Raw genomic sequence first — 15,799 nt, 5'->3', positions numbered from 1 at the left:
ATTTCTAGATCTTGGTGGAATATTCACTTAATAAAACTCAGAATTCTTAGGCCACAGGGCTCTCCACCTGAGGATACTCATTAACTGAGTTGATGCTTCTCAATTAAAATATCATGCGCCCTGCAGATGAAAACAAGTCATGTAACTGAAATAGTAGGATTTGATTTTAGCATTGCCTCTTTTTAGTTGTATGACCCGGATGAGTCTCAATCTCATTTATGAACTAGAAATAAAATTATCCCGCAGTATTAGCACAAATCACATAAGGCTATATGTATGGCTATACTGGGTGATATACACAGAGTTTAAAAGGTACAATTTTAGTTTTTTACAAATTAGATTTTCTCTGCCTTGTTTACTTCATTGAATCTCTTTGGGCAAACAAAATCAATTATTTTTCTTGGCCTAGGCTTAATTTAAAAGGAAAACACTAAATAGATAAAACTTTTAAAAAAGTATTTCAGGTGGACATGGTGTTGATACATTCCTGTAATCCTAATATTTGGGAGCCTGAGACAGAAAGATCATGAGCTCAAGAGCAGCCAGAGTTATAAGCTCTAGGACCTCCTAGGTATATAATAAAACCCTATCTCAAAAAAAGTCAAAAGTAAATTAAAAAAAGCTAGGCCTAATGAGGAAAGTTTTTAATCCTGCCTATGTGAGAAACTGAGACAGAAAAACTATAAGTTCAAATCCTGCCTTAGCTACAGAAATAGTTCAAGGTCAACCTGAGCAATTTAATGAGATACTGTTTCATAAATAAAAAGTATAAAGAGACTGGTGGTCTAGCACCTGTGTAGCATATGTGGAATCCTAGGTTTGATGCCCAATCTCTCTCTCTCTCACACACAGTTTTCTGTGGAAGTTATACTCACCCTAACTAATTGAATACCAAGGAGTAAAAAAATTGAACAAACTGAGTAATCCTTTTCATAGATTGAGATGATAACTGAATCAACAAAGGATCCTAATAATCTGAGGATAAAATAAGTGGACACTAAGAGATAATGAGTCTGGGATATCATTTTTTATCTTTAATACAAGGAATTTCCAAATATCTATACTATTTTATTTTAATTTTCCTAAAATTCATGGAAATTGACTTACTTCCTAACTGGTACATGGTGATAGACCAACCTAACATATTTTGGTCATCTGAAATAGACCAGTGACTATATAAACTTGATGGCAAAAAGCTTTCTAATGTTAAGACTTAAGACAGAAGACAAGATAGGAAGGCACTCAGTGAATATCATTTGGCAGATATTGCATTGTACATACCATACTTATAACCACTATCATTGCCCCAAATCAACATCTGCCCCTTTCCTATGTTCTACATCACAATGAATGGCAGCAACCTATTTTGCACAAGCTAAAATACTATCATTTTGTTTTCATTAACTACTACATTTGACTAATCACTGCATGTCCAGATTTGTTCATAAAACCTCCTTGTCCTACTACAATTTTTTTTGCCTCATTACCGATAGAGAACTCTTGCAAAAGTATACCTGTCACCTTATCTTTCACCCACTCAAATTATGTTAATTGTACCATGCTAACCCCAATGTAATGAAAGCCCAAGGCACATATGTATTTATGACATAAAGCTCTGACTACCTAAGTCTTCTTTCTTTTCACCTTCCCTCAACTCTAGGCACTAGCATGGCCTTTTCATCCATCTCTTCAAGAACACCAGGACTCAGGTGGAGATGCCTTTTCATGCATAACATTCTATACTTTTACCTCTGTGACACCCCACATAGAATTAAAATGTATACAGATATATGTGTAATTGTAATATGTACAAATATACAGGGATATAGGTTGAGCTGTGTCCCCCAGTGGAGGTATTGAAGTACTAGTTCCTGTTATTTGTGAATATAACCTTATTGGGAAATAGGGACTTTATAGATATCAAATTAAAATGAGGCCAGGCTTGGTTTGTACGAGCCCTAATTCAGTATTACTGCATCCTTATAAGAAGACAAAGGTGAAGTCAGGAGGAGAAAGTGCATAGAAATGCAAAGACACAGAGGAAGATGGGCCACATGAAGATGGAGCTGAAAACTGGAGTTGATTTCTATGAGCCAAAAATGCCTATGCCGGGCTGGAGAGATGGCTTAGTGGTTAAGCGCTTGCCTGTGAAGCCTAAGGACCCTGGTTCAAGGCTTGATTCCCCAGGACCCACGTTAGCCAGATGCACAAGGGGCACATGCATCTGGAGTTCGTTTGCAGTGGCCGGAGGCCCTGGCGCACCCATTCTCTCTCTCTCTCTCTGTCTCTCTCTCTCTCTCTCTCTGTCTGTCTCTCTCAAATAAATAAATAAATAAATAAATTAATTAATAAATTAATTAATTAAAAATGCCTATGCTTACCATAAGGCAAATGCAAGGTAAGGCCTTCCTATGCAGGTTTAAGAAGCATAGTCTTACTAGCACCTTGATTTTGAATTTCTAGCCCCAGAACTATGAAAGAATAGTTTTCTGTTGTTTTATTTAAATCATCAGTTTGTGGTATGTCATCTACCAGCAATAAAGAGGTGCTATTCATGCAAATATATAAATGTATGGAAGTGGTTTGGGAATTGAATAATAATAGAGATTGGAAGAATCCAAAATACTTCATAGGAAAAAATAGGCTTAAAGGACTATATCACTGACCTACACAAGAGTGAAAAAAAATACAGGGCTGGAGAGATGCCTTAGTGGTTAAGGTGCTTGCTTGCTAAGCCTAAGGACTGGGATTTGATTCCCCAGTACCCATGTAAGTCAGATGCACAAGGTGGCACATGCGTCTGGAGTTCATTTGCAGTGGCTGGAGGCCCTGATAGGCCCACTCACTCTCTATCTGCCTCTCTCCTTGTCTCTCAAGTAAATAAATAAAATATTAAAGGACTAAAGGTGGAAGTATAGATGTGTTTTAGTCTATTTGTATTGTTGTAACAAAATACCTAAACCTGAGTAATTAATAAATAAGAGAAATTTATTTCCTCAACATCCTGGAAGCTGAGAAATCAAAGATCAAACCACTGGTGTGTAGTGACAGTGTTCTCGCTATTTCGTTCTGTGTCAGAAAGCGAGATGGTAGGGGTGAGGGCAATGTAGAGAAAGAGAGTGAGACGAAGAGCAAGTGAGTTGTCAGCCTTCTTGTACCTTTCTACTCCATCTTGTTTCACCTAATTGGACAGTGCTCGTCCACACTGAGGGCAGATCTTCACCTGGTGTCTGAAAACTTGCTCACAGACACCCACAGGAACAGAATTTCACCATCTCAGTATTTCTCAAGCCACTCAAGTTGACACATTACCTCAACCACACCAGGCATGAAAGCCAGTGTCTGTGAAGCCTTAGGAGGGAACTGGGAGCCACCCCACTGGATGTTAGAGGAGATATAATCCTTTTGTAAAGTGTCAGGAAATTTGGCAGAATTATGTCTTATCATTGAATGGAAAGCACAGTTTATAGCAACAATCTTGGATGATTATCTGAGTAGGCCTCCAAGGAAAGAACAGAAGGTACAGTCTTGTTTGTTACTTATAGTAAAAAATGAGAGATTAAAAAAAGTAAAGTGATAAGATGGATGGGAGGGCGGGGAGGGCATCGAAGGATGGAAAACAGTAATCCGGACCCAAACGGCAATGGTACCATAAAATTCTACTTCCTAAAAGACAGACCAAATGGCTGGACCTTCACTAGACCCTTACAGGAAACACCTGAACCACAAGACATTGGAGAGGGTAGGATCAAGACTGACCTAAATCTCCTACATCTTCCCTCCCTCCCTCTCCCCCTCTCCCCTCCATCTCTCTCCTCTCTAACTCTTGTATATTAGTTATCTTTTTCCTCAATTTCTTAGTGGACACTGACCTGTAACCCCCACTTCCAGCTTGGGCCTACCATCCACAATGAGCTTTTGATCAGAGAAACCTACAAGGTTTCCCAAAACAATGACAGACTTCTGTCAGAGTACTTGATGACCCACCAAAGGCCAGTGGTAAGACCCTATTGCTGAAGAGTCCATACACAGCTGACGCATAAAATGGAATGACATGGCTGGAAGCCAGGAGAGAGTCAGTCCCCAGACAGTCAGCATGTCTAGTGCCAGAAGGCGCTACATAGGCAACTGGGGGAAATGACCAAGATCTGTCCAAGCAACACATTGTTTAACCTAATTAGCAACAAATAACCGGATGTGATGCCCACACAAGTGCAATAGTGGTACACAGCCATGGTGAGGAATCAATTGCTCTTGATTTGGCTAACTGATCCACTCAGTGGTACTAGACCCATAGCTGGAGCTGGGAAAAAAGTCAGAACCATACCCAAACACAAGCCCACTCTTCAATATCAAGCTACCATCAATCACGGGGTATAAGAGGGCCTACACCTATCAAACTGTCTATCAAAAAAGTAAGTCTTATCTCAATTTTCCGGGTGCTAACTTACTCTCCGTTGGAGAATCTGCTTCTCTTTTCCAGATAGATGCAGATCCTAAGAAGAGAGCTGCCCCAACATACCTCAAAAAGGGCCCAACTGAAACTAAGGACAACTGGCGAAATAAGCAAGGGTGATGTTTTCCTGTGAACTGGATACCAGCACAAAGGGGAAGGAGATCAACGCAGAGAAAAATCAACTCCTACCAAAGCAGAGAGCCAAAGCCTCAGAGGCCCCCAACACCTCAGCACTGAAGCAGACCAAAAATGAACCCAACATGGCTCAGGGAAATTTTGCGGAAGAAGGGGCGGAAAGAATGTCAGAGTCACATGTTGGGTCATGATTTGCAGAGACATTTATCATACCAATAACTGGGGACTAACTCCACAATGCACGACCCATTTTCATTAACAAGGAGGGTCTAATGGGAAGGGGTAGATCACAGATGAGCCTAAATAATGGTACCAAACTGCCTGTATTTACTGAAAAGAAAACTAATAAATTAAATTAAAAAAAATTAAATAAATAAGTAAAGTGAAAAATGAACAAAAATATACTGACAACTGACAATTTCCAATATCTCCAGCTTAGCCAGGTGTTTTCTGGTAAAGGGGTCAATGGTGGGACTAGGTAGCTATTTGCTAAAGAAATTAGATCTGTGACTCACAGATCTAAGCCATCATTTTGGTACCAGCCAGTATAGACAAGTGGTTATCCAGCAAAGATCTGTATAGGACTCCGTTGACTGACATGATGCCAAAGAATGTTTGATCAGTAGAAATGCTGTCAGCCTTGACTAAAAGCGCACAGATAGGACAAAATGAAACAATACAACTCTGAGGGCAAAGCCCAGATGCTGGGGCCTACGCTCCTCGGCTCCTCTGGCTAATGAGGGAGGGCTGCCTTCCTAGCAGATTCTGGGAAGCTCAAGCCTTACTACCAGTGGGATTTGTTCTGCTGGGTTTCTGACATACTTGGGAACTATAATGTATTTCTCCATTTCTATTTCTTCCTTCTGGAGTAGGGATGTCTTGTATATACATTCTTCCAATGAGTTTTGGAGGCAGAGAGTTGTGTTTTCGATGTTCTGGCTTCATGTGGAGAGAAATGAGATGCCAAGATGACCACAACCAGTTTGGCTTTAAGTGGCTGAGATGGTGATATCTGGATGTTATGTTAGAATTAGAGTTGGTGCTATAGTAGATAAAACTTTGGGGGTGTTAGTATCAGGTGAATATTTTATACATGGAAAGTCCATGAATTTGAGGGGCACAACAGCAGCTTAGGGGTTGAGTTGTATCCTTCTGACAGATAGGCTAAGTCTAAACTTCTGGGTCTTTGGGATGTTATCTTATCTGGAAATAGAGACTTTGTAGATGTAATCAAATTAAAATGGGGCCATAGGTAACTCAGCAAGGTCTTAAATCAATTCCACCTGTAATTCTTATGAGACCATGAAGCTGGAGGGGGCGAAGGCCATGTGAGAACAGAGGCAGCAGCTGGAGGTATGCTGTTTCAAGACAAGAAATACCAGAGACCGAAGGCCACTGACATCCAGGTTGAGGCAAAGAAGGGTTTGACTTAGAACCTCACAGAAAGTGGGACCCTTATTGACACTTTGACTTTGGAGTTTTAGCCCCCAGAACTATGGAAGAACAGAATTCTAGTGGGTTAAGCCACTCAGTAAAGAAAGATGTCATGTAAAGAAACTGGGTCTTTCTTTGTGAACAGCCTGACCCTATTCAGCAGAAGTAGCGCTCTGTGGGAGAACAGAAATGTTCTAGACTTTACATTCTTTCAGAGGATTTGCACACATAACTTACTCATACTGAATTAATATTTAACAAAACATTAGAGCTGGGAAGATGGTTCAGTGGATAAAGTGCTTTCTGAGACAAGGGCCTGAATTCAATCCCCAGCATCCACATAAAAAACTGAGCATGACCATGTATACCTGGGACCTCAGAGCTGAGTGCGCAGTGTCAAAAGGATTGCTGGAGCTCATTGGTCAGCTAACTTGACAGAAAATGGTATGAGCTCTGGGTTCATAAAGGACTCTGTCTCAAGGAAATAAGGTAGAAGAATGACTGAGGAAGACATCGGACACCTGTTACCCTCCTCTGGCTCTGAAAACATGTGGAAGGGGCACATACATGCATACAACACACACACATACACATACCATGCTACACATACACAAACATTGAAACAAAAATTCAATAACAAAGCTTGGTGTTTTTTTTAATAAAAAAAGGAGGACTGGAGATATGGCTTACCAGGTAAGGTGCTTACCTGCAAAGCCAAAGGCCCAGGTTCAATTCCCTAGTAATCACACAAAGCCGAATGTACAAGGTGATACATGTGTCTGGAGTTCATTTGCACTGGCATGCTCATTTTCTCTCTCTCTCTCTCTGCCACTTTCTCCCTCTCTCTCAAATAAAAATATTTCTTAAATTAGAGCTGCTTTTGACTAGAAGGCAAGCATAATTGAAATGATGAGAAATAATATCAAATCTGTATCTTAGAAAAGCTCCAGATTTACAGTGAAGAAAGTATAGTTCAAGTCTCCTCTCAGAGATTAACTTATTTATCACACCACTAAACCCTAAGTAAAATTTGTCAAGCAAGTAAATTAAAGAACAAAGTGGTAGTTTTCCTGTAATAAGTCTACCAGTGTATTGTCCATGGGCAGAGATTTGATTCAGTTCTGTATCTTCCTTGCCCAGCATACCACAGATGGTTGACAGAACAACAACAACAACAACAAAATCCAGGTTCAGGGGCTGGAGAGATGGTTTAGCAGTTAAGGTGCTTGCCTGCAAAGCCTAAGGACCAAGGTTCGATTCTCCATGTGCCATATAAGCCAGATGCACACGGTGGCGCATGTGTCTGGAGGTTGTTTGCTATGCCTAGAGGCCCTGATGTGCCCATTCTCTCCCTCTCCCCTTCTCCCTCTCTCTTTCTCTCTGTCTCTAATAATTTTTTTTTATAGACTCTTTAAAAAAATTTTTTTTGTTCATTTTTTATTTATTTATTTGAGAGTGACAGACACAGGGAGAAAGACAGATAGAGGGAGAGAGAGAGGATGGGTGTGCCAGGGCTTCCAGCCACTGCAAATGAACTCCAGATGCGTGTGCCCCCTTGTGCATATGGTTAACGTGGGACCTGGGGAACAGAGCCTCGAACTGGGGTCCTTAGGCTTCACAGGCAAGCGCTTAACCGCTAAGCCATCTCTCCAGCCCAGTCTCTAATGAATTTAAAAAAATAAATCTTTTTAAAAAAATCCAGGTTCAGTAACTAGATTCAATCAGTGATTAATAGTTTGTTTTATCTTTGGTGTGTTATGCAAAGGGAAGTAAAAGAGATTGTATTCACAATGTTTCCATATGGTATTAGGTTAAAAAACACAGGAAAAAACGGCCAACTCCTTATTTCTGACATCACCACCTTTGGAATAACTGGAGGATATTTGATACTGGTGACTCAGGTCACAGACAGAGATGGAGAAATAATCATTCCATTTAATCCATTTCAAACTGCTCACCACAGGAATTATTAAAAATGAGAAGAACTTCTTTGTTGGAAGTATGGTTAATTTTAATGTTGCCAGAATGAGTATAGATATCAAAATTCCCTAATTTTTTTATTGCTTATTTCTTTACCATATTATTCATTTAAAAATATTATCTAAGTTATTACTTAAAAGGAATTCTTTTTCTTTTTGAAATGCTCTATTTTCTGAAGTAGCAATAAGCAAAATTATAAATGTATGGATTCAAAATAAAAAGGGTTGGTGTTAGTCACACTTTTTCTTTTGATATGCATATATTAGGCACTTGCTGATGAATCCCATTAATTATAAAAATAAGACATAGTTTTCTCTATTTTCTTTAAAAATAACCTCCAAATTATTTTTAATGGTGGTACATGTTCTATCTATAAATTTATGTCATTCTTTTCAAATAAAAATATTTAACACAGAAACTGGCTTTGTGCTTTATAACAAATATAAGTGGGGTCATTAGGATAATGAAAATCAATGACTAACAGCAGGACTAATAGAGCTGATCCTGTTTGTGACGGCTCATTAGCTCTACACAGGGCTCCATTCACTGCCTGCATCAGGAGCTGAGTGGTACACCATGGAACTGTTAGGTAGAGGTGGCTACAATAAGAAATTACCAGGTCTGTTAACCCAGGAGCCAGTGTGCCTTGTTATGGGTATAAACATACTAAACCATGTGTTCAACAAAGCTACATGGAGGGAAAAGCTGAAGACAAGAAAGAGCCCGGGTACCACGAATACTGATAGCGAGTAGTTATGAAGCCCATTGTGAACACTTTATACGTATTTGATTGCTCATTCATCATGGCAATCCTATCAGGTGGTGACAATTATCTTCCTCATGTTGCAGATGAGGAGACTGGGTGGGGCTGAGCGCTCAAATGGTGTACCGAGGAGGGCAGAACTCAGATCCCAGCTCTAGTAGTGCTGATTCTAGTGCCTAGGTCTAATTATTCATGCCATACCAAACTGCTTTCCTATTCCTGTTTTACTTCCAAGTTTGTCTGGTTTAGAATAATGACCAAAAGTAAAATCCCAGTATTTCTCAACCTCTGTAAGTTGCAAAGTGTGAAGGCACACCAACATTATCAGATTTCAGGAGGGAGGGATGGGGAGAGTGTGATTGGATAAGGTACAATCACTAATCCTACTGTTCTCATAATATTTATAACAGAATTAAAGCCAGAAAAAATAGCCTGAGATATGCTAAAGAAATAACATTAAGGATGTATTTTTAAAAATATTTTATTTTTATTTATTTATATGAGAGAGGCAGAGAGAAAGAGATTGAGAGAGAGTGTGAGAGAGAATGGGTGTGCCAGGGCTTCCAGCCACTGAAAGCAAGCTCCTGATGCATGTTTCACCTTGTGCATCTGGCTTACGTGGGTCGTGGGGAATTGAACTGAGGTCCTTTGGCTTCACAGGCAAGTGCCTTAACCACTAAGCCATCTTTCTAGCCCTAAGGATGTATTTTTTTTAATTAATTAATTTATTTATTTATTTGAGAGCGACAGACACAGAGAGAAAGACAGATAGAGGGAGAGAGAGAGAATGGGCGCGCCAGGGCTTTCAACCTCTGCAAACGAACTCCAGACACGTGTGCCCCCTTGTGCATCTGGCTAACGTGGGACCTGGGGAACCGAGCCTCGAACCGGGGTCCTTAGGCTTCACAGGCAAGCGCTTAACCGCTAAGCCATCTCTCCAGCCCCCTAAGGATGTATTTTTAAGATGTTGATAAATGTTGCCACTTCCTGACCTCTAGTCTCTTAGGGCTCTGCCTGGATCACCTGCAAGATGGTGTCTTTCCAGGCTGCCCTGACACTCTATTAATGACAATGTCTGTATTCTGTAGAATAAAAAAAGAAAGTACAGGGCAGTAACTTTCTCAAAGGCAAACTAAATTCAATTCAAAGGAGTGTCTTGTAATCTGAGGTTAGGTTCTCATAACCTTGTTACTAACATTTCAATTGTTAAGTGATGGTGTGAAAGTAGAAAAATGGTAAAAGTTCTCATTCTGGTTTTTCTTGTGTGAGGTTCTGAGGATGGATCCCAGGGCCTGGAGGATGCGAGGTAAGTACTCTGCCACTGAGTTTTCCTCACCTCCTTCTTCCCTCTCTCCTTGCCATGTAATTAAGAAGTTAATTGCTTTATCTCATAACATAAACTTTTCTGAAATGCTATAGGGTAAAGAAAGCCCACACTCAGTATAGGAAACCACTATTGTATTTTATAAGAACAATTTTTCCGGCTCTTCCACATTTCCACCACTCTTTAACTTCATATCACTTTGTATTTTATGGTTGTTGAGATGATCTCATTTTACACAGATGACATAGTTTAAGGAGATTAGATAACTAATCAACATCACACAGTTGATTAAAGAAGGGCCCAAATTCTAGCTCATGTCATTTATTTACTTTTCTTTTTTTCTTTTTTCGAGGTAGGGTCTCACTCTGGTCCAGGCTGACCTGGAATTAACTCTGTAGTCTCAGGGTGGCCTTGAACTCACGGCGATCCTTCTACCTCTGCCTCCTGAGTGCTGGGATTAAAGGCGTGCGCCACCACGCCCGGCTTACTTTATTTTTTTCGAGGTAGGGTTCCACTCTAGCTCAGGCTGACGTCGAATTCACTATGCAGTCTGAAGGTGGCTTCAAACTCATGGTGATCCTCCTGCCTCTGCCTCCCGAGTGCTGGGATTAAAGGCATGCACCACCATGCTGGGCTTCATCTCATTCATTTTAAAATTGTACCTGCTTTCCAATCTATAAGTGGTTTGTGAATCTTGCTCACCATAAAAATCATAGTTCTAAAGACTTAGAGCTAAAAAAAATCTGTATTTTTAGAAGATGGATTTCGAAAGTTGTGGTTTGTAATAGCTTTCCAGGTGATTATGGCATATAGCCAAATTTGGGGAGCATTACAAAATTACTTGTCTCTATGAACCTGGGCATGATGAAAGGAATGGTTGCTCAGAAGTCAGACAGAATGGCTATCCCTAGGCAGTTCATATAATCACCTGAGCCTGTTTAGGCATCTGTGAAACAAGGATAACACTGTACAACACATAAATTATCTCTGACACATCAAAAAACCTTTTCGAAAATGTATGTCCAGTGCATAGATAGGATAGATACACAGAAACCGAAGCCATCATGATTACTATGGCTGCTACCAGAAGAGCAAACGTTATCTGATGCGTGACCTACTATTGCCAAGTATGCTCTTAGAAGTCTGGTATTCCATGTTGACGATGAGATGAGGGACTAAACAGTTTTGAGAACGTGGTTCTTAGAAGAGGATAAAATTCAAATAAGTTAGTGCTTGAGAGAATAACAAGTCTCTGTGGCTATGCTATCATTTTTCTATCTAGTTACAGTGATGTTTAAACCAAAATATCTGCTTCTTTGTACTTTGTTATTTGTATCTCCTGGTCCCAAACATACTTGAAGCAGATTTTGAAATATTAAATGACAAAAGTAAAGTAAGAGAAAAATCTTTAATAATTAAGGATGAAGAGGTGAGGAGAAAATAGGGTTTGAAACATAATTTATTTGGGAAACTAGAAGAATCAGTTATAAAGCTGCATTTTAAGTTTCTAATAAGATTCCTGATTTTTTTCTTTTGTAAAAACAATCTTGTGTTACTGTTTCTTACTAAAGACTGAAAGTATTAATCAGTAACATACAGATAAAAGCAAATGAATGATTATTTATAATGAGGACAGAATTTATCTATTTATGCACTTTTTGTAGTAAAAAGGATTGCTCAAACTTTGTTGACTGATTTCATTCTTGTCATCCAGAAAATATACATAATGTATTCAAACCTTTCTTCTCTATTCCTCTACCACCTTGCTCTATCCTACCCCTCCATTAATTGCAGAAAATTTAGGTCAGATGTAATGATGGAAACAAAAGCTGCGAAGGTTGTAGTAGGAAGGACCAAATGTTAAAACTATTATAAATTCATATTCAGTTATAATTTTCATGACTTCAATGTGATTGATTTGATATATTGCTCTTACTCTCTGTCCTGGTTGTAATCAAGACAAGAACAATGTCATTTCAGACTCAGTTTCCATTCTGTTACTGCTGTCACTACCTTGACCAAGGCTGATGTGTGTGTCATTCACCTTGGCTACTGTAAGACCCTCTATTCTAGCTGGTCTCTTTGCCTCGAGAGTCCTCCTGTTCAGGGTTCTTATAATTATAGATATAATAACCTTTGAAACAAGTGTTTTGATTCTGTCTTTCTACCACCAGAACTCTTTCTTTGATACCTACTATTTATCATAATACTGTGCACCATTCAAACCTCCCTGATTACCTACTTTTTCTGTTTGTTTGTGCTTGTTTTGCTCTTTGTTTTTCGAGGTAGAATCTCACTCTATGCCAGGCTGACCTGGAATTCACTAAATATCTTAGGGTAGTCTCAAACTCACAGTGCTCCTTCTCCCTCTGCCACCCAAGGTCTGGGATTAAAGGCATGTGCCACCATGCCAGGTTCAGAAACTACTTCTTTCTGTTCAGCTCATACTTGTGATTCAACCACTCTCCAGAACAATTAAGTTACTTGTTAGTTTCAAATGCAGACCATGTTTTTCTGCCTCACCACACTATTGCCCCTTATAAGATAAATAATGACCATAATAGCCATAGTTTCTATGCATAAGTTACAATCTCTCAGTATTATATGATTGACAGTTACCCTTAAGTTTTACAAGTCTCAATCATGAGAATCTAAGTTAAAGAGACATGCCTATACTTAGGCTCTAAACTTAAACACCATCACTCCATAGTTACTCATATAAAAGCTATTTTTCAGCTGCTGAGATAGGATTTTCTTTTATTTGCCAAGGTACATGGGGCCAGCTGGCAGGAAAAATCCAGGGGAAAACATGCCACGTTGAGCTCCCATGCAACAGAAACAAATGAAACCTAATTTGCTGACCTGTCTTGTTTGTTTTGGTTCATTCTGCAATGTAATATAGTAGAAACAACATTGGACTGGATACTGGAAGACCTGAAATTTCATTTTTGCCATGGCCAACTATATAACTTTTAGAAAATCATACAAATTTTCTAGTCCTTTAATTCTCATTTACAAAATAAAAATCCTCCTTGCTTTACTCAGTGTAAAAAGACAAGGAATTTTTCATTTACCATTTCCTACATTTGTTTGCTTTACAATTCATTACAGAAGTTTTTAGAGTCCATAATTCCATTTCAATACAACCAAGAGACCTAGATGAGGCTATTTATAAATAATCATGAATAGTTTGGTAAATACCTAGAAAATATCACAAATAATGTTGTTCACATATATTATTGTTATGGGTGCTGTGTAGATAATCTCTAAGACCCTTACTAACTTTCAAAAAGTAAAACCTTACATTCAAATTTACACTTGGAATTCATATGTCTTATTTGTAAAGAAACCTTCTGATATATGTAGCATGCCTCCATGTTCTCATCTGAGAAATCCTCAGGCACGCCAGTATGGCTCACTCCTAATTCCAGCCTTTTGATGATTTACTGGATCCACCTCCTCTCACATATACACATCAATAGCAATTTGCACCACATTGTTTCCTTTGCATTAAGGTAGAAATTTAAGTTTTGAATGCATGTTCATAGCAAATCACCGGCAAGGTATTAAGCTGTGATGTTATAAGTTCTGAAAAGAGAAAAAGTTGTTTGTTTTTGATTAAGGCAAATGTTAATGTATCTACTCTGTAAGACAGAAAAGAATCCTATCATTAGCAGCACACAGGAAACCTGTTTGTTCTAAAACCTGGCCTGGAAATAAAGAAGGAAAGTTCATGGCAGACAGAAGTGCTTTGTCATCTCACTGACTCTACTCCAAGCAGACACTGATGGGTTGACACCAGAAATTCAACCTCTTTGATACCTTTTATATGGGAAGCATTGCTTGGCTGAAACCCCATCCAGCTGACACTGCCATATCTTTTCTACTATTTAGCCAAATTTTCAATACAGTTAGACACAGTAAAAGACCAACAAGTTCTCCTGCATTTTAGGTGGGGATTTTATAGTCCCTGTCACCTGAGTCAGTCCTAAATTCTAAGTAGATGAAGAATGTCTGCCAACGTATATACATACATATATGCATGCATACACACACACAGACACACCTAAACTACTTTTGGGACAAATAATCTACAGGTAACTTCAAACTTCATAAGCAATACACAAAATTCAATAGTTTTTATTCTTTCACATAGAAGTGTCACTTAAGGAAAGGAAAAATAATGATTCCAGTCTACATTTCCTTAACACAGAATACAACATTTGTTCTTTTCACTGAAATTCAATCTCAGTTTTCAAATCTGTCACTATTTACAAAGTCAAGAAAGGTTAACTGGGTGATTCAGGTAGTGAAGCATCGCGAAAACTCTTTACATAAATACGGTAAACACTCTGGACAAATTAAAGCAAGGGAATTCAGCACTCACTTGGCATAGACCGCTGATGCACATATCCAAAGATTCCGTGTAGCATCGTGTACCATCTAAGACTTTGGGTGCGAGTTCAACAACCAGGCTCATTCCTTTGGCTTGACACTTGAGCGAACATGGGTTGTCAGGATCATTGGAAACAGGAAGCCACTCGTAGAACTGCCCATGGTGCTTTACATCATTATGAGCTGAACACTGCTGAGCTCGGAAATCACCTGCTTCTGGTGGGCAGTCCTAGAGAAGAGGGAGACAGGACATGCAGGCATTATGAGGAGAGCCCCGCATAGAACACTGGAACTGTGATCTGGTTTGTGATGGTTACAGAAAACAAGTTCAATGTCCTGGTCATTACAGATAAAACTTACCATATAATTTTTGAGGTTAGGCAGTTATTTTTGGAACTTAAAATAGAACTGAGAAAGAAAACACCTTTTTATATAGTTTCTGATGGAAGCCAAATGAAAAAGTAACCATCTTGAAATAAATCTTTTCATTGACATGAGTTGGGAAAATATCCAACTTAAAATATTTTTGGAAAGAAGACCATTTACTCTTCAACAGTGTGATATTTCAACTTCCTTCTAACTTATGTAGAATTTGGTACTTATTGACAGTGCTTTTGTCCCTTTCAGCCCTCACATTAAGAGGCATGACTTGTTGTTGTTGTTGTTTTGTCTTGCTGGTGTTGAGGATTGAATCCAGGCTTCCTGCAGGTTAGTAAGTGTTCTACAGCTGAGCTATACCCCCAGCCCTGCGCCTCTTTCTGAGAGAGGTCTTGCTTTTCACCTTGTGGCCCAAGCTGATGTGGAACTTGTAAATCTTCTGTCTCAGGTGCAGAAACACTGGGATTACTGGTGGGAGCCCCCATGCCCAGCTACAACCATGATAATTCCTATTTTAATAATTAACATCACAAAACACAGATTTCAATCAAAAATTTTGTGGGTGCTTATGATTTTGTTTCTAGAATAGATGCTGCACAGTATATAAAATGAGCATAGGTAACAAAAAAGAGGAAGCATCACTTATATGTGAATTGCTTTAACTTGGGCAGTTTGGCAGAAAGGACAAGACTCAGATTTCCTCCTGGATGGGCAGGGGGCCAACAGGACAGTCGGCCTCTACACTTGGTTCACCATGCCCAGTACAGAGACAGTAATGCAACTGGGCCTCAAGGCTTTTGTGAGAGGCTCATGAGTGTATGTATACCAGCCATTTACACAAGAAAGATTTCCATTAATTGTCATTATGACAATTTAATGTTGCTACTGACAATAAAGAACTAGGTAATTAGGAAACTTTTTCAATTTGAATTTT

At 39.1% G+C, this 15,799-nt stretch overlaps 1 protein-coding gene across 2 annotated transcripts in view; it reads right to left on the bottom strand.

Moving 5' to 3' along the window:
- Adamtsl1 (ADAMTS like 1) overlaps positions 1-15,799 on the bottom strand; it is a 403,127-nt gene that overhangs the window by 304,669 nt on the left and 82,659 nt on the right. For both annotated transcript variants that reach the window (XM_045150329.1, XM_004658427.2), the window contains exon 4: positions 14,480-14,716. In XM_045150329.1, the coding sequence (XP_045006264.1) occupies positions 14,480-14,716 (237 nt within the window). The remainder of the gene's footprint in view (positions 1-14,479; positions 14,717-15,799) is intronic.

Source organism: Jaculus jaculus, chromosome 1 (genome assembly GCF_020740685.1).
Source record: "Jaculus jaculus isolate mJacJac1 chromosome 1, mJacJac1.mat.Y.cur, whole genome shotgun sequence".
Classification (NCBI taxonomy): domain Eukaryota; kingdom Metazoa; phylum Chordata; class Mammalia; order Rodentia; family Dipodidae; genus Jaculus; species Jaculus jaculus.
The sequence above is the reverse complement of the archived record's forward strand: the minus strand, read 5'-3'. Positions and strand labels throughout refer to the sequence as shown.